Source organism: Erinaceus europaeus, chromosome 5 (genome assembly GCF_950295315.1).
Source record: "Erinaceus europaeus chromosome 5, mEriEur2.1, whole genome shotgun sequence".
Classification (NCBI taxonomy): domain Eukaryota; kingdom Metazoa; phylum Chordata; class Mammalia; order Eulipotyphla; family Erinaceidae; genus Erinaceus; species Erinaceus europaeus.
This window is the reverse complement of record NC_080166.1, coordinates 5,966,608-5,986,230: the sequence shown is the minus strand read 5'-3', so window position 1 is coordinate 5,986,230 and position 19,623 is coordinate 5,966,608. Positions and strand designations below refer to the sequence as shown.

Genomic DNA, 19,623 nt, shown 5'->3' with positions numbered 1-19,623 from the left:
TATGTCTGTTTGTTTGTTATCTTTATTACCAGAGTACCACTCAGCTTTGGCTCATTTATTTATTTATTATTATCTTTATTTGATAGAGACGGCCAGATATGGAGATGGTTGTGGGGAGCTTTCCCCCTGCAAGTGGGGACTGGGGAAATGAACCCAGGTCCTTGAGCATTGTCGTGTATGTTGTGTGTAACTAGGTGCACCGCCACCCAGTCTCCTCAGCTCTGGTTTATTGCACTGCTGGAGACTGAACCTGTGACCTGGGAGTCTTAGACATGAAAGCTTTCCCTCAGTCTTATAATGTAGACTACTCATTGGAGTGGGATATTCACTCATTAAAAGCATTATTGAGTCTCTTTTGAATATGCAGAGAAGGCCTGTAACTTTTGAGGAAATACTTAACCAATCCAATCTCTAGGCTTAAAGTGTTTAAGGACATTTACCCTTATAAGTGGGTTTAATTGAACCTTTTCAAAGTAATTCTTACAGTAAATCATATTGCTTAACATTGGGAAATAATCATTCCCCCTGAAGGGTGTGGGGCACCAGGAGATTTGAACTTGGATCCTTGTGCATGGTAACATATACACTTAACTAAGTATGCCACCACTCGACCTCTTCCAGGTTGACTTTTTCAGATAGAAAACCAGAAGCAGAGGGAGGAAGGGAAAGCTATCCTAGCATCGAAGCTAATTCCACTGCCTGGGTGTCCAGGCTGGAACTTACGTCATGTGTGTGACAAAGCATTGCCACTATCCAGGTGAGCTAACTTGGTGGCCTAAAATCAAGTCCTTGAGAAGTACAAAGAACCACTCAGACTTATTTTTTGGTTTGTTATAGTTTGTTTTTTAATCAGTCTGTTTGTTCTGATGTCCAGTTACATCAACTTTTAAGCTTGCACTACATATTGAAGATATATATATTTAAATTTAATATATATATCTATATAGATATATATAGATCTATATAGATATAGACAGAAAAAAAAGAGAGAAGGGGGAGAGGAGAAACACCTACAGCACAGAGCCACCTTCCACCACTCAGGAAGCTTCCCACACCTGCAGGTTCCAGAGGCTTGAACCTGTCCTTCTGCATTGGAACATGTGCACTCTACCGAGTGTGCCACTGCCCGGCCCCAGAACGTATCTCTAAAATTAATAGATGGGGGCCCTTCTGAATATCTTTGCTAGAATGATAGCTCCTGTGGTTCGTTTAAACTGCAAACAGTTTAGAGAAATCACTCTACTTGAGAACAACTAAGTCTGACTCATATTATAGTTATTTAACTAGTTTTGTAAGACTTACACAATGGTATGTATGTTTTTTAAAATATTTATTTATTCCCTTTTGTTGCCCTTGTTGTTTTATTGTTGTAGTCATTGTTGGATAGAACCTGTGTTCTATGGAGAGAAATGGAGAGAGGAGAGGAGGACAGAGAGGGAGAGAGAAAGACAGACACCTGCAGACCTGCTTCACTGCCTGTGAAGCGACTTCCCTGCAGGTGGGAAGGTATGCATTTTTTTTTTTTTTTTTACAAATATTCTGCTATATATATATATATATATATATATATATATTTTATTATTTTTTTTTTTCACATAGGTTGCCTATGGCTTTTTTTTAAAGGATTATATTTCATTTCCTAGCACTATCATTGAAGAATGGTTGAAATGTCTATTTTAATCCTACATTTTCAGTTGAGACTCACCCCAGTGCTCACTGTGTGAGCCATCTGCAGTATATGAGCCCGAGTTCACAGAACGATTCATCAGGAAAATCCCTATTCCCGTCTTTATGGGAGCTGGTTGATTCATTTCTACAAGGTTATAAAAGAACTTCAACATCGCTGATTAGTGCATGCAAAAAAATGCAAAAATGTTTGCTGACTTTGTTGTTTTACCATTGATTTCAATACGGAGGAGATAGTAAAAACCACACTCTGATGGTAAAACAACAAAGTCAGCAAACATTTTTGCATTTTTTTGCATGATTAGTGCATGCAAAAAAATGCAAAAATGTTTGCTGACTTTGTTGTTTTACCATTGATTTCAATACGGAGGAGATAGTAAAAACCACACTCTGAAAGCTTGCAGCTGCTCACATGTCAGTAACTACTCTCCCCCCACAGAGAAAGATGAGTGACAGATAGTCTACACACTTTTTTCAGTCAGAAGTAGGGCAGATATTCTAAGTCAGTTTCAGGGAAACTTATTATTCATCAGTGTTAAAAACCTTCCAGTACTGCCAACCAATATCCATGTCCAGCGGAGAAGCAGTTCCAGAAGCCAGACCTTCTGCACCCCGTAATGATCCTGGGTTCATGCTCCCAGAGGGATAAAAACAAAAAAAGCTTCCAGTGGAGGGGATGGGATGTGGAACAGGTGGTGGGAATTGTGTGGAGTCGTACCACTCTTATCCAACATAATTAAATCAATAAAACATTTTTTTAAAAAAAATCACCCCATGGAAAAATATAGAAATTTGGCTAGAAAAGGACAAGTAATGGGACATGGAACTTTTGGGAATGCATGAAGAGATTTTTGCCAATACCAAGAAGGTATTTTATTTTATTTTATTTTATTTTATTTTATTTTATTTTATTTTATTTTCCTTTGCTAGAGCTCTGCTCGGCTCTAGCTTATAGTGATGCTGAACATTGGAGCCCTTGGTACTTCATAGATGAAAATCTTTTTCTTCATAACCATTATTCTATCTCTCCAATCTAGTACCAGGATGTTTGAAACTTCTCTTGGTCTGACCAGTTGTCTTCGTGGAGAAGTGTCCAGGGATTCAAAAAAGTGGAAAAGTAGTGTAATGGAATCAGTGGGGACTTCAGCTTCAAGCCCCTTTGTTGAAATTAAGTAAATTGCCTTTGACAATAAGGACAAAATTTCTCCCAGCTTAATAATTTCCTGTATATCTTTGAATAAGAATTGACACCGGGCCTGGGTGGTGGCACATCTGGTTGAGCGCACATGTTACAGTGTGTAAGGATTCAGGTTCGAGTCCCTGGTCCCCACCTGCAGGGGGAAAGCTTTGCAAGTGGTGAAGTAGGACTGCAGGTGTCTCTCTGTCTCTCTCTCCCTCTCTATTTCCCCTTCCTTCTTAATTTCTGGCTGTCTCTATCCAATAAATAAAGATTAAAAATAAAAAAAGCAAAATGACACCAGACCAATATTGTTTCCATTACATGAATATACAAATTGGTCAGCACCTCTACACAACCTTAAGGACTCTCACTTTAACTGCGTAAACACTAGACCATCTTCTAGCGTACTATCTGCAATCAGCAGTTTGACCAGCAGTAAAGTTGTATCTTTGCAATGCCAAGACTGCCCTGTGTCCTATTTTATCCAGAGCCCCATAGGGTCAGAAGAGCTTATTAAAGTACTGGGCCATAACTTAAATACATTACATAGGTCAAACTTAGGTCACCATTTGGAAGCAATCGTTCTTGCCTCCAAGTTGAAGTTTAAAAAAAGCATTTTACTTCTCAGGCTACTGACAGATTCAGTGCCAAGTCTTAAAGAGGCCTCTAGGGAAGGCCTCTCGGTTCTGTATCTATTTTGGAAGAACTAGGCAGATTTTTGGCTACCAACGCAATGGCTCGGTATGAATTTCCAAACAGAAGCAGTGACCTAGAACCAGCTGTGACCTCCAGAGTAGTTCGAGCAAATTAATGTGAATGCAGTACCTTTTATTATTTAGACCCATGTTGCTGTATTTAGCCAGCTATAACAGCAGGAAAGTTATGAATGCCCGCTTGATAAGGAACTAGTCAACAGAAATAGGAGAGATGAAAGCAATTTTGGTTTTATCTCTGTGGCATTGCTCACTGGCAGATATCGGCGGCCACTTTCTTGATGGTAACATTAAATCGAGATGGTTTGGTAGCATTGGGATGTATTTCTAACCCGGTTCCCTTAGATTACACAAGATTTTCTTGGAATTCCTTTTAGCTACCAGTTAGAGATTTACTGAAAACCAGTGTATCTTCTTCCACCTACCCACCCATACTCTTGCCCCCAGATAGGATGCTTTTCATCCTCTCTTGGTTCTTAAGTAAAAGACTCCGGGTTGGTGGGCAGCGTTCAGGTCCTGGGACATGATGGCAGAGGAGGAGCTAGTGGGGGTTGAATTATTATGTGGAAAACTGAGAAATGTTATGCATACACAAACTGTTGTCTTTTACTATTGGCTGTAAACCATTAATCCCCCAATAAAGAAATAAAACAAACCAACAAAACCACATTGTATATTGAAATGAAGCATGGCTAGGAAGTGATATTGAGAGCGAAGTCAGAAAGATAAAGACGAGTATGGGGTGATCCCACTCATAAACAGTAGTTGAGAAAGAAGAACAGAAAGGGAAACTCAGAGCAGGATCTGACTAAATTTGGAGTAGGGCACCAAAGTAAAAACCCTGGGTGAAGGGTGAGGGTGGGTGTTCAGCTTCATGGGGTGGGGCGGGGCTGGGGGAGAAGGGAATGGGACACAGTCTTTTGGTGGTGGGAATGGTGTTTATGTTAACTAAATATTAAAAAAGAAAGAAAGAAAGAAAGCAAGTGATATTAATAGGGTTTTCTTCAGGAATTTCAAGAACAATCCCATTCTCTACCGGTCCTCTCTTTTTACCTTCCTCTAAACCTTCAGTTGAGGAAATATACATCAAAGAAAGGGGCATGGGAGTAAAGAAACACTTTTTCCTTTATTGGGATTAATGGTTTACACGCAACAGAAAATACAGTAGTTTGTACACGTGGAACATTTCTCAGTTTTCCACATAATATTCTAACTCCCCACCTAGTTCCTCCTCTGAACACTTTTTTTTTTTTTTTTTGGGTCTGCCTTGGGTACAAATCTTGCTGAAATCCCTAAAATCAAAAAAAAATCTCTGCAAACTGGGGAAAAAAAGTTTGACCTCATAGATAACTTTTCATATATACATACATATGTATATGAATTTAAAGATTATGTATTTATTAATCTAGAAAGATAGGAGAGAGAGAGAGAGAGAAAGAAGCAGACATCACTCTGGTACATGTCCTGCCGCTGGGGGCCGGGTGGTAGTGCACAGAGTTAAGCACACATAGTACATGAATTGCTGGGGATGGGACTCCAACCCTCATGCTAGAGTCCAGTGAGCCTTCCCCATTGCACCACCTCCCAAATCACTGCCTTTTGATTCTGAGAGAGTCTGCTTTTCAATGTTTTCTATAGTGAAGTGACCGTTAAAATCCTGTTCACGTTGAGTCACATAATCCATTAATATAAAGTTGAAAATATTTCAGATAAGATCAAAAGCCTGTAGAGAATTCTGCGGAGCTCTAGATCACCTTTCCAAGTGTGTGTCCCCATTTGAACCCCTCAGTTGTACCTCAACATGCGTGACTGTCTGTCAGTCCTTGCCTCCCTGCGGCAAACTTGTCCCCACGTCCTCCTCATTCTGCCTTTTCATTGTCTCTCACACCCAGCCACAACCAACAGTCTAGTCCATCCTCTCTTGCTACCAGATCACACCTTCCTTACTTTCTTTTTGCTGTTGCCGTTGTAATCAGTGGATAGCTTTTTTTTTTTTTTACTTTAGTATTTCATACTCTTAACCTTAAACAAACAAACAAAAAATTGACCATTTGTAACTGAAGCTCATTGTGGGACTTCAGGCTCTAGGTAGGAGAATCCTCCCTTCTGAACCATGAAAAATAAATAAATGAAAGCATGATTTGAGTTAATTAACCTTAATTCCCAGCCCTAGTTAACAGAGGCCTGTAAGACCTCAGATTATGACCATTCCAATCCTCTCTAAAGCTGGATAGCTGGAGGGTTAACGGAGAGGACACTCACATTGAGGTCAGCCAGACACGGGTCTATCCAGCACTTCCCCCAAACCTCTCCTGTCACCACCTCCAGGGTCTGCAGGAAACTGGGTGGGCCCTGAGGCAGTCCAGAATTAAACATTGTATGGACCAGCGTGATGTGGGCTCTTTCCATATTCACCTTTTAAAATTATCATCGTGTTTTTTTTTTTTCAAGACTTACAGTGTCCTTGTTATGTTACTATCAAGACAGATGATCAACTTATTTTCTTGGCTTCTACAATTGCTTCTACTTTCAATGACATTTTGGTTATTTTTCTTCCTTGGAGTGGAACCTGGGTGTAAGCAAGCCTGAAAGTGAGACTAGCAAAACGGAGCCAGACTGCCAAAGACACCTGGAGGATAGTTGGTTGCTTTTGTGTGTTTGTTTGTTAATTCAGCTCCTGGTCATCTCAAAGTATCACTTGTTCTGTTCTACCTTGTTGAAATCAACATTTTGCGACTTCATCATTTCCTTCCTATTTTTAGTTTTCATGATGATATACAACTCTATTATTCATCATTTCCTTCCTATTTTTAGTTTTCATGATGATATACAACTTTATTATTCATCATTTCCTTCCTATTCTTAGTTTTCATGATGATATACAACTCTATTATTCATCATTTCCTTCCTATTCTTAGTTTTCATGATGATATACACCTTTATTATTCCATGTGTTCTTTTTTTTAAATATTTATTTTATTTATTTATTCCCTTTTGTTGCCCTTGTTTTTTTTTTTTTATTGTTGTAGATATTATTGTTGTTGTCGTTGTTGGATAGGACAGAGAGAAATGGAGAGAGGAGGGGAAGACAGAGAGGAGGAGAGAAAGATAGACACCTGCAGACCTGCTTCACAGTTTGTGAAGCGACTCCCCTGCAGGTGGGGAGCCGGGGTTCGAACCGGGATCCTTATGCCGGTCCTTGTGCTTTGTGCCACATGCGCTTAACCTGCTGCGCTACAGCCCGACTCCCCCCATGTGTTCTTTTTATTCCACAGACTCCCTGGTTCTAGAAACAAGATTTCCTCTCTCTCTCTCTCTCTAACCTATTAACTGACTTTATTCCTTTTTAAAACAATTTTTATTTATATTGAAATATTGACAAGACTATAGGATAAGAGGGGTACAATGACACATAATACCCACCCCCAGAACTCCATATCCCCTTCCCTCCCCTGATAGCTTTCCCATTCTCTATCCCTCTGGGAGCATGGACCCAGGGTCACTGTGGGATGCAGAAGGTGGAAGGTCTGGCTTCTGTAGTTTCTTCCCTGCTGAACATGGGCGTTGCCAGGTTGGCATCATGGTAGCATCTGGAACCTGGTGGTTGAAAAAGAGTTAAGCTATAAAGTAGAACAAAGTGTTGACTAATCATGAACCTGAAGGCTGGAATATTGCAGATGAAGATTTGAGGTCTCCATTTTGGAAAAAGCTAGTAATTCTATTTAGGTATATTCCATGGGGCCCATGACCCAACTAGTTTTTGCTTGCGCCCAACATCTAATATGCAGGTGGACACAGGTTATTGTCTGGGCAAACCCCATATTAGGGAGCCACTCTCTTCCCTTATCCAGCTTTCTAGTTCTTTTTCCAACTGTGACACCATTTCTCCAGATTTTCTTTCTTCTTATGGTAAGAATCAGGCAGTCTGATTTAAACTGTTCTAATTGATACTTGCAGTTCTTTTTTTAAAATTTATTTATTTTCCCTTTTGTTGCCCTTGTTTTTTTTTTGTTGTTGTAGTTATTATTGTTGTTATTGATGTTACCACTGTTGGATAGGACAGAGAGAAATGGAGAGAGGAGGGGAAGACAGAGAGGGGGAGAGAAAGACAGACACCTGCAGACCTGCTTCACCGCCTGTGAAGCGACTCCCCTGCAGGTGGGGAGCCGGGGGCTCAAACCTGGATCCTTCCACAGGTCCTTGTGCTTCGCACTATGTGCACTTAACCCGCTGCACTACCGCCCAGCTCCCCTATACTTGCAATTCTTATCTAAGTGTAATCTTATCCTACTGGCTAATTCAGGCATTAATTTTTTTTTTTTTACTTTTTAAAAATTTTATTTATTTATTGGATAGAGACAGAGAAATTGAAATGGAAGGAGGGACGATTGGGAGAGAGACAGAGAGACTCCTGCAGCACTGCTTCACCACTTGTGAAGTGCAGGTAGGGACCGGGGACTTGAACCTGGGTCCTTGCTCATGGTAATGTATTTGCTCAACTATTTAATATCTTCTTACAGGATGGATTCATATCATTTTCAGCACATCAAAGCTATTTTTTTTTTTTATTCTCTTTGACCTTCTCCCCTTTGTATTCACCTCTTGTATTGCATTGTTTAATTCCTTTAATCTGCTTTCTCCCCTGGGCTAGGTGATCTGTAAAGAACTGTTTGTGGAACTCTTTCCCATTAGTGGATGTCTTTACACTTATTCTATGATTCTTAGACACTCTAGGTCTTTTTTTTTTCTTTCACCTCTGTCCCATATACACAACTAGCCTAGAAATCTTTTCTGCCCATGACAATTGATTTGGCTAGAGAATCCTGTGTAAGAAGGCCAGGGGACATTGCAAACTGTGAGAGGGCTTAATCAAGAAAAGCAGTGCAAGTACATGATCTCAATAGGCGCTGAGTTTTGTGGGTTCCTCTGTATCAGCTACCTCACATACTACATTCTCTAGCTCAGTCCCTCAGAACAGCAGGATGGCTGTGTCCTTTCTATATCCTCAACACTGCTGACGCTGAAACTTGCCCGCTATCTTTAGGAAGCTGGGGTAGCAGAGTCCGAAGATGGTACTCATGGGCGAGAAATGAGAAAGTTGACATGAATTTGCCAAGATGGCTCCCACTGAGGGTCATTCCCCAAACTCGCTGCCTCTCAGTCAGATGGTATGTAAGAGTGGCATTAGAATTTCTTGATTGATGTAATCAGATGCTTTTTAGACGTGTGGCTATGGTTGCTCCCTGGGAAACTGATTTTGTGTGGCCCCACTGAGGGTAGGTTAGATTCTCTGTTTCTGGCAGTTGTTGCATTGTCCTCGGTGCTTTCCCTACCACCCTCCATGCCAAGACTGTAGGGACTTGATGGTGCTGTGGCAAATGAAAAAGGCTGGGATGCCAGTTGTTGGGTACCACCCATCTCTGCTCCACAGAGAAAAGTCCCACATCTTCAATGTCCTTCTTGACTACAAATCTTTATACCCCAGGTGAAATATCTTCTTCTACTGGGGCTCATCTCTGTACTTCCTACTGGTCTTGATACTGTGCTTTATCCATTGCTGTAGGATCTTTGTTTATTTGAGTTGAAGGTCTACTTATTTATTTATTTATTTGTTATTGGATAGAGACAGAGAGAAATTGAGAGAGAAGGGAGAGATAGAGAGGAAGAGAGACAGAGAGACACCTGCAGACCTGTTTCACCACCTGTGAAGTGACTCCCCTCAAGGTAGGGAGCTGGGGGCTTGAACCGGGATCCTTACCGGTCCTTGGGCTTTGTGCCACGTGTGCTTAACCCGCTGCGCTACCACCTGACTCCCTGAAGGTCTTTTTCTGTGGCATTTAGTCCACATGTCATTGTATCAATAGATTTGTAGCCTCTGGGGCTTTTGAGGTTTCTTCTGCTCAATAATGTCGAACCCATCACTTGAAAGTGTCTTTCTGTTCTGTTGAACAACAGTGCTTGTAACCGTTCACTGTAGTACTTGTAATTGTTGACAGACACAAAAGTAGAAGATCTTTCTTCTGGGATCAGTGGTGTACCAGGTTGCGTGTACAAAGTATCATGTGAAAGGACCTAGGTTCAAGCCCTTTCTCCCCTCCCACCGGTGGGAAGCTCCACAGAGGTGGTGAAGCCATGCTGCAGGTGTCTCTCCTCTAGCTGCTCCTACCCCTCTCAATTTCTCTCTCCTCCACAATAAAAAAGAAAACCTTTCTTCCATTCCCACATTAGATAGGTAGTTCTATTGACTCACCCACTCACTATGATCGCTACTGCAATCCTACCTACTATACATGCATTTCGCTTTCTGTAAGATTAAAACAACGGAACAGAGAATAAATAAAAAGTAATTGTCTTCAACTTGTACCCATTTCCTTCTCACACTCTCTTAACTGACATTCCTTTTTCTAATACCTGTATTTTTTTTTTTTTTTTTTTTTTTTTTAGTCCCTCAGCTTCCTGTAAAAGAGAAAGCACTGATCACTTATGTGGGGGACTCAACTGTGTTGAAATGTGTGTGTCATGGCTGTTCTCCTTTAAATTGGACTTGGTACAGAAGCAATGGAAGTGTAGAGGTAAGATCATATTTCTTTGATACATATGAGAAAGTAAAATAATTTTTTTCCACAAATAACATAAAATATAGAATTCCTAGGTAAATATATGATATTATCTTATTCTTTTACTTTATATTCTTAAGAAGTAACTAAAAAGTGGAATTGTCATTTGATGTCTTTAGCACATGATACATCTAGACTAGAGAAAATCACTGTATAATTAGTTAATACTTTGCTTTTTAGAGTTAGGAATTTTTTTTTTTTTTTTAGATTTTTTGAAAGTTAAAATTCTATAAAAGTTTTTATTTTCATGTTAGTTTAATGAACATAACTTAAAAAAAACGCCCAGCATATGTGTATAAGCTACTCATTGTAGAAACATTGAATGCACTACAATGGCACCATTTAAGAAAGAGTCGAAACTATTTTATTTATTTATTTTTTTGCCTGCACTACGAATCCACTGCTCCTGGAGGCCACTTTTCCCATTTTGTTGCCCTTGTTGTTATTGTTTTCATTGTTGTTTGTTGTTGGATAGGACAGAGAGCAATCGAGAGAGGAGGGGAAGACAGAGATGGGGAGAGAAAGAGACACCTACAGACCTGCTTCACCACTTGTAAAGTGACCCCCCTGCAGGTGGGGAGCCAGGGGCTCGAACTGGGATCCTTACGCCGGTCCCTGTGCTTCACGCCATGTGCACTTAACCTGCTGTGCTACCACCTGCCTCCACCACCCACTCCGATTCAAAACTTTCAACTAAACTTAGGTCATGGGTTACTTTTACAAATATAACTGACTTCTTTGAATTTTCAGAGGCCAAAAGGAAACAGCTTAATTTCTATTAAAGATTTCCTGGCTGTCTAGGAGCTGACATGAAAAGATACACAAGCATTCAATCAATCATTTCTTATTCCTTTTCTTGGTAGCCTTGTTGTCCTGGAGGTGATACCTTTACAGAACTTTCCATAGCAAGACTTGGTGTTGAAAGTTCTGTAAAGAAAAACTGTATTTTAGGAGAAATAGTGTGAGGTCATGTAGGTGTCACTCTGAAATATTCTTTCTGGGGCTGATATGGTGGCACACCTGGGTTGAGCGCACGTTACAGTGCACAAGGACCCAGGTTCAAGCCCTCGGTCCCCACCTGCAGGGGGAAAGCTTTGCAAGTGGTGAAGCAGTGCTACAGGTGTCTCTCTATCTCTCTCCCTCTCTGTCTCCCCCTTCCCTCTAACTTTTGACTGTCTCTAGTCAATAAACAAAGATAATAAAAAAAATTTTTAAAGGAAAACTTCTGTCTTAAAAAAAAGGAAATACTCTTTCTTAGACAAAATCCATTTCTACTGATGATTAGAATAGGTGCTCGTGGATTTCTTTTTCTGGCAAATAATAAACTCACAAAGTGGTCTTCATGTGTAACCTCTGGGAATATCTGTGCCTGCCAGTATTTTTTGAGCAGTACACTTATGTGATGGGGTGCCGAAGCATCCAGTGACCTGAGAATAAACTCTAACTAGATTAAATAAATGGGTCCCACGTGGTCTTATGTTTGTCTTGAGAGGCCAGAGAAAACCCAGTGAATCTCAAATGTCAGTCTACCTGAGAGTGAAATTTTGACAGGAAAAACCAAGAAGTATGCAGCTCACAGCCTCTACCTGACTCACAGGGGATTTCGACCTTCCCTTCTATACCAACTTCATACACTGAAGATTTTATCTTCAATTTGTTTAAGGAGCTGCCAGTGTCAGAAGCCAGGAATCATTCCTCTAGAGACTGATCCAATCCAATAGTTTCACTAATTTGGTTATTAACTAAATACATACCAGTACTTTTGCAGTATTCTTTGCCATTCTTTGTAGTGTGTGTGTATGTGCGTGTGTGTGTGTGTACACAGAGAGAGGGAGAGAGCGAGAGAGAGAGAGAGAGAGAATATAAATACGATATTATAACACCAGGGCTTTCCCCAATGCCACAGCACTCCCAAGTGGCTCTGAGACTCAGTCTCAGGCTTTATGAATGGGTGAGCTATCTTGTGACCCCATTCTAGGGAAAAGCTCTAGTCTAGACTAGTCTTTTTTTTTCCCCCTGTAATTTCATTTTTTAAAAAAGATTTTTAAAAATTTTATTTATTTTCCCTTTTGTTGTTACTGCTGTTGTTGTTGTTGGATAGGACAGAGAAAAATGGAGAGAGGAGGGGAAGACAGAGAAAGAGAAAGATAAGACACCTGTAGACCCACTTCACCACCTGTGAAGCGAACCCCCTGCAGGTGGGGAGCCTGGGGCTCGAACTGGGATCCTTACACCGGTCCTTGTGCGTCATGTGCGCTTAACCCACTGTGCCACTGCCTGGCTCCCCTGTAATTTCATTTTTATATCGCTTGTATTTAGCAGTGATAACCTATTTGCTAAAGTTTCAGACATGTGATCCTTAAGTACTTAATACAAAGTCCACTTTCCCTCCAAGAGATATAAAGACTTGGATTCTGTTATGTAAAACTTCTTACAAATATTATTATGCCTCTTTCTAGTAAGTATTTTTCTTGGTACTGCTATACTGTCATAAATTGTATTATAAATGAGATGAATGAAAATTTCATATAATAAATGTATTTGGGGGGAGCAGGTGTTATTGCACCTGGTTAAGCGCTTACATTACAGCATGCAAAGACCTGGGTTTGAGTCCCTACTCCCCACCTGCAGGGGGAAAGCTTCACGAGTGGTGAAGCAGGGCTGCGGGTATGTCACTGTCTCTTTCCATTTCTATCTCTCCCCCTCTCAATTCCTCTCAGTCTCTATCCAATACTAAATAAATAAAAGTATTAAAAAGGAAAGGTATTTTTTGGTGCACTTTGAAAGGGATGGGTATGAGTATTTCTTTGTTTTAGGTTCCTATTGATGTTCAAAGGATTGACAAGTATATGATCAGTGGAGCGCATGCTAATGAAACGAAGCTCAGGCTGATGCAGCTCGCGGAGGAAGACCAGGGCACTTACTGGTGCCACGCGAATTTCCAGCTGGGGGAAAGCCAGGCACCGGTCCAGGTTGTCGTGCTCACCTATCTGACTCCGCTCAAACCATTTCTTGCAATAGCTGCTGAAGTCCTTCTTTTAGTGACTGTCATTTTGTCTTGTGAAGCATACACGCAAAAGAAACAGAAGTGTTCAGGTAGGATTTGTCTGTTTTAGACAATGCTCTCATGCAGTGGAACATTCCGGAGGCTCTACTGTTTGGAGGGGGGAGGTCGTTTATTGCTATTTGATGTAATGTTTTTGTTACATGGTGAGGATAAACTAGGAATTTGTATCTATTGATGTCTTCCTGTTCCAGCTTCCTGAAAACTATAATCTATACTTTTCTTGCCCGTTTCTTTCATCTCAACACCTGTATAGAAATTGTTATGTGTCATGGCACTAAATACTAGGAAAGCTGTAGTGGCTTAATATAAACCATCTAAAGGACAAACATTTTGGGCATCTCTGAGGCTCACTGCTCTGGGCTGATTTTTTCCTAGATAAAGAGATAGGAGACACACAGAGACGGGGGAGAGACACACACACAGCTGAAGCACTGAAGCTTCTTCCTTCAGTGTGGTGGAGTCTGCACTCCAAATAACTATTCTTTCACTCAGATAACTCTTCATTTAGAAATGTTTAGAAGGACACTTATCAAATGTTCTTGAGTTCTCAAAACTTTTAAAAATATTTATTTATTTATTTTCCCTTGTGTTGTCCTTTTTTTTCATTGTTGTTGTTGTTATGGATGTCATTGTTAGATAGGATAGAGAGAAATGGAGAGAGGAGGGGGAGAGAAAGATAGACACCTGCAGACCTGCTTCACCATTTGTGAAGCAACATAGGTTCAAGCGGGAGGCTTGAACCAGGATTCAAACTTTTGTGAGTTGTTTTTCTTTTATTGTGACTTGCGCCTGACAGATTAAGGGCTGAGAAACAGATACACCTCCAAGAAAACACACCTTGTTTAATGCCTCCTTTTCTGATTTTTATATTGCATTTTTAGTAACTTTGTAGATTACTAAATACTTAGGGATAGTAATGAAATAACTTAACAAATTAGCTCACAGGAGTCGGGCAGTAGCGCAGCGGGTTAAGCACCTATGGCGCAAAGTGCAAGCACCGGCATAAGGATCCCGGTTCAAGCCCCCGGCTCCCCACCTGCAGGGGAGTCGCTTCACAGGCGGTGAAGCAGGTCTGCAGGTGTCTGTCTTTCTCTCCCTCTCTCTGTCTTCCCCTCCTCTCTCCATTTCTCTCTGCCCTGTCCAACAACGACAACACCACTAACAACAACAATAACTACAACAATAAAACAAGGGCAACAAAAGGGAATAAATAAATATTTTTAAAAAAATTATCTCACTTAGGTAGTGTGCTCCTTTGGTAAGTGCATGACCCAGGTTTGTACTCAGTGTGAGGACCACACTGAAGGATGCTTCAGGGCAGTGGTCTCTTTCACTCTTTTTCTCTGCTTCTAGGACTGTGAAAAAGAACAAACTTGAGACTGGATGGTGGTATACTTGGTTGAGCGCACATGTTACAATGTTCAAGGACCAGGGTTTAAGCCCCTGTTCCCCACCTGCAGGGTAAAGCTTTGTGAGTGGTGAAGCAGTGTGTTAAGACTTTCTCTCCTCTCTCTCTCTGTTTTTCTCTCTCTCTCTCTCTCTCTGTTTCTCTCTCTCTTTCTCCTCTTCCTCCCGTTCCTCCTCAATTTTTGGATCTTTATCTAATAAGTAATAAAGATATATTTTTTTTTAAAAAAGGACAAACTTAAATAAATTGATGCTGTTTCAAAATTCCCAGGCACTAGATGATGCTTGGTCAAAATTGCTTCGAGGTTCTGGAGAGCAGACAAAGAGGAATGCTGTGATGGTGTTGATGGTTGTGATGACCAGTGACATCACTGTCATTTCCAAGAGGGAGGCTTAGCACAGGGCCTCCTGAACTGAAATTTCAGCTACATAGATGTCTCATAGGAATTAGCAAGCAATCTTCATAGTTTACCATTTCTTTTATTATACAGATCATGGGAAAGAATTTGAACAAAGTGAGCAGTTGTAAGTATTATCTTTCACGGATCTTTTTTTTTTTCAATTTTTATTTGGGTAAAACAAAAATGCAAATATGCCATTGAATAAGATATCTTTAGTTGTAGGGGAGAAACACAAGAATTGATTATGTGTAAGAAAATAGATCTTTGTGTATTGTTTTCTGGGCATATCCATTTTGTGGTGAAAACAGGTTTGGATTTAGCCTTGTCTGTGTTACAAGTCCTCACTGCCCCCACCCCCATCACCTCTTACTTTATTTTTGTGACTCAGTTTTCTACTTAGCAAAATGGATTTAATGATAGTGCTTAATACATAAAGCTGGGAGATAAGTTGTATTAATTACTTAAAAATGCTCAGCATAGGTATTGATACTCAGAAAGTTTTCAGTAACCTTTAAGAATTTTTATTTGTGTATAAATCATCCTGTTTTACTTGTGTCTAAGTGATCCTGATTAATACTCTGAGTATTAATCACCCTGATTAATACTTAGGGTCTCTCAGGATGTTCACTGAAAAAATAAAGATGCTCAGACTTCACTGGGTCTCTTAGACCAGAACCTGAGGCTGGCACTTGGACATATTTCTTTCAAGGAACTATCACTTACTCTCTGCCATATTGAAAAATCACTGACCCAGATTTTATCAGTAGTCATTTTGAGAAAGCCAGCAGTTTTCTTAACACCATATTTGTTTAGAGTGGATTATGAGGAAGACTGGGAATAAAATTATCAGTCCCTCTAAGACGGAGAGCTAATAAGGAGTTCATTGGTTAAAAAGTCCCAAGAGTGGGACTAAACTGAGCAGAGAGACCCGAGGAACGAGGAAAAGAAGGCCAGAAATTCAAGAGATGGGAAGACATGGCAAGACCCGCGACCATTTCCCAGAAAGGGGAAAAAAAAACCAAACCAACAAGGTTGTCTTAGAATCATCATAGGTAGTTGAGAGGGAATTCACTGTACCTTGTTGGTAGAACTTGGGCATCTTGTTTATATTGATTTGAGCTTTTAAAAGCATTTTTTGTTGGTTCCTGTTTATTGATTCTCTTTCTTACCCATCGAGTTTTCTTTGAAAACAAACAAACAACAACACAAAACAGTTACTCGGATATTTCAAACTATTTTGTCTTAACCAGATTTCTCAGCTCCAGTTGAGGCTTGTCTCCAACCATTCTGTAGCTGCCTCTGGAGAATTCTTCAGTCTCAGAGTGTTCTTATTTAAGATCGCTTGAAAGGATGACTCCAGAGTAGTATGGAGTGACTTTTTTAATAATTTAATTTTCACATTTGATTTACTTTTCTTTTTAAACATTTAAAAATATTTATCTGTTATGCCATAGAAAATGTCAAACTGATTCATTGAAGAGTATAATGATTTACCCCTCTTTAATTTTTAATTGAGGCATTCCTGTTGACATGTAATTTTGTAAATCAATATTAAATCACTAATAAACTTAAAAGGAAAAAATTGAGGCATTCCTCACCATGCAATGGTGTAAAAACAAAATCAGCACTGTAAGCAAATGCTTTTCAGCAAGAGTGAGCTCTCTTTGTGGATCTGCATTGTAAACTGACAGTCATGGTCTAGATGGTGTTATTAATTTCCTTTTATTTCTTTTTCTTTTTTCTTTCTTAACAGGAAAACAGATGATAGCAATGGCATAGAGAGTAATGCTCCCAGACTCAGAAAAAATGTAAGTTTAAATAGTGTTCCTAATAAAAGAAAATTCAGCAGAAATACATTACTAGTCCAACTACTTTTCTTTTAAAAATTATTTATTTATTATTGAATAGAGACAGTGGAGAATTTTGAGGTGGGAGGGGAAGATAGAGAGGGAAGGAGATAGAGACGCACCTGTGCCCTGGTTCATCACTCATAAAGCTTTTTCCCTGCAGGTGGGGCCCAGGGGCTTGAACCTGGGTCCTTGGTCACTGTAATATGTGCACTTAACTAGGTGTGCCACCACCTGGTCCCCAACTTTTTTCATTAAACTTAATCAAAGACTTAGCTATTCACTAAATATATATTCATTTTTCCACCAGACAGCACGTAGTGACCAGTCAAAAAAGTTACAGTCCTGGCTATTTTTTTGTCATTGTGGGGTAATTTTAAAAAAATTATTATTTTTTATGATTTTATTTATTTTTAATATTTATTTATTTATTTATTCCCTTTTTGTTGCCCTTGTTATATTGTTGTAGTTATTATTGATGTCGTTGTTGTTGGATAGGACAGAGAGAAATGGAGAGAGGAAGGAAAGATAGAGAGGGGGAGAGAAAGACAGACACCTGAAGACCTGCTTCATGGCTTGTGAAGTGACTCCCCTGCAGGTGGGGAGCTGGGGACTCGAACCTGGATCTCCACGTGCACTTAACCCACTGCGCTACCATCCAACTTCCCTATTTTTAATTCTTATATTACAGAATTACATGTCCACAGGGGTTTGAATCCACACCATTCTTTGTAGGATAATTTTGTTTACAACTTTCCATATATTCCTCTCCCCCCTTTTCTGGATTCTTATGTTTTACATATGCCCATATCTTGGGTGATATGGATGACTTTATGTAATTTTTTTTATTGACTAGAATAGAAATAGTTGGTGCTAATTTTTCTGAGCATTTTAGATCAGGAATTCTTCATTAGGCAATATATTAGATCCCACTTTCCCTGTCCTAAATCTTCTCCTTGGCTAGAGTGATGATAAATTACATGACTACATGAATAGGACATGAATACATGAATAGGACATGCTGATTATGTTTCACTCTGCTTTACTTAATGCAGGAGTCTGTGACCAGTGAATGAGGAACATCATGTGAAGAGTCATGGGAAGATGTTCAAAGAGCTTGTGTTTTGGTTTTGCTTATACGTCCTGTAAAATGATTTTTTTTTTTTTGATAAAAAGTTTATACAACATTTTGCAATAGCTTTGCAAATTGTATATGTGATCTTAGAGGTAAAGATTTTTTCATTCTGTAATATTTTACATTAAAGCAACTCGTATTAAATGTATTCTATGAGCTAGATAACCCAGGACAATTAATTTCATCCTAATCTGCATATACAGCATGCACACCAGCAAAAGCAGTTCACAGTTCACAGACCAAAGGCCACTCAAGACCTGCTTATGACCAAAGAATTCACTAAGGAGAAAATATTTGCCATTTGTTTTAAAATCATGCTTATTTGACATTGAAATGTTTATAATAAATGTCATGTAAAGTTCATTCTTCTATCACGTTGAAAAGAAATGGTTCTCGCTAGACATGAGTACTTTCTACCTTTGGTTACGATGGCTAGTCTACCGAAAAACCAAGAGAAAACAAAATCATATTTTCCCTCTATAAATATTGGTTTAAAGCAAGGAAATAAAACTCTACTCTTGGGGGTCGGGCGGTGACGCAGTGGGTTAAGCGCACGTGGTGCAAAGTGCAAGGATCGGCATAAGGATCCCGGTTCGAGCCCCCAGCTCCTCACCTGCAGGGGAGTCACTTCACAGGTATTGAAGCAGGTCTGCAGGTGTCTATCTTTGTCTCCCCCTCTCTGTCTTCCCCTCCTCTCTCCATTTCTCTCTGTCCTATCCAACAACGAACAACATCAACAATGGTAATAATAATAGCCACAATGAGGCTACAACAACAAGGGCAACAAAAGGGGGAAAAATGGCCTCCAGGAGCGGTGGATTCATGGTGCAGGCACCGAGCCCAGCAATGACCCTGGAGGGGGAAAAAAAAAAAAAAGAACTCTACTCTTAGCCAAAGCTCCATATCACAAGAAGAAATTTCCTTATTTTCATTCCATTCCTTTCCACTGCTCTCCTACAACAAACTAAGATGTTTCGTAGTCTTTACACTGAACGATTTATAGATGCAGTCAGAATGCAGCAATGCTACAGGGATTCTTCTTTGGCTCATGATTTCCTGGTACTTTGATTTGATACTTGGCTTCCCAGTACCTGTGGCATCACTAGTGTTTGATATTAATTTCTTTGTCTAACACCTGAAAGTATACCCATGTTGCTACGAATGCCTTAAATGTTTCTTTAAAAAAAAAAAATCAAAAACTGGGTTCTTATATACATAACTGAAATACTTTTGAACTTATAACCAAATCAAGGGAATCTAAGTAGACATGAAAATTTGTGAGTGGCTTTAAATAGATCATTGACACTGAGGCAGACTTGGGAGACTGATGCAGAATTTGCTTAGTAACTTGGTTGCTCATGAGTCATGACTCCTGCTTGTACCACTGCTTACTGTGAGTCGGGGTTCATTTTAGTCAGAGGGGGCAGTGAGGGGAACATTTTGCAAGGTGGCAAGGAAGCCACAGTTCTTGGTGACTCGGATTAGTTTTTTGAGAAGAGAGACGAGGAGTTGGACAGTTTGAAAGAATCTTATAGAAACTTGTGTGTGCTAGCTCAGAAAATTAAAATGA

At 39.8% G+C, this 19,623-nt stretch overlaps 1 protein-coding gene across 2 annotated transcripts in view; it reads left to right on the top strand.

Moving 5' to 3' along the window:
• Nucleotides 1-18,424, top strand: part of EMB (embigin) — a 42,887-nt gene extending 24,463 nt beyond the window's left edge. The window contains exons 5-9 of one of the 2 annotated variants that reach the window (XM_060191021.1): nt 10,024-10,151; nt 13,013-13,292; nt 15,162-15,195; nt 16,825-16,879; nt 17,974-18,424. In XM_060191021.1, coding sequence (XP_060047004.1) covers nt 10,024-10,151; nt 13,013-13,292; nt 15,162-15,195; nt 16,825-16,879; nt 17,974-17,994 — 518 coding nt within the window. In that variant the 3' untranslated portion in view covers nt 17,995-18,424. Of the gene's footprint in view, nt 1-10,023; nt 10,152-13,012; nt 13,293-15,161; nt 15,196-16,824; nt 16,884-17,973 lie in introns of both variants that reach the window. The other variant, XM_060191020.1, reaches the window with a different exon arrangement.
• Nucleotides 18,425-19,623: the final 1,199 nt, after the last annotated feature.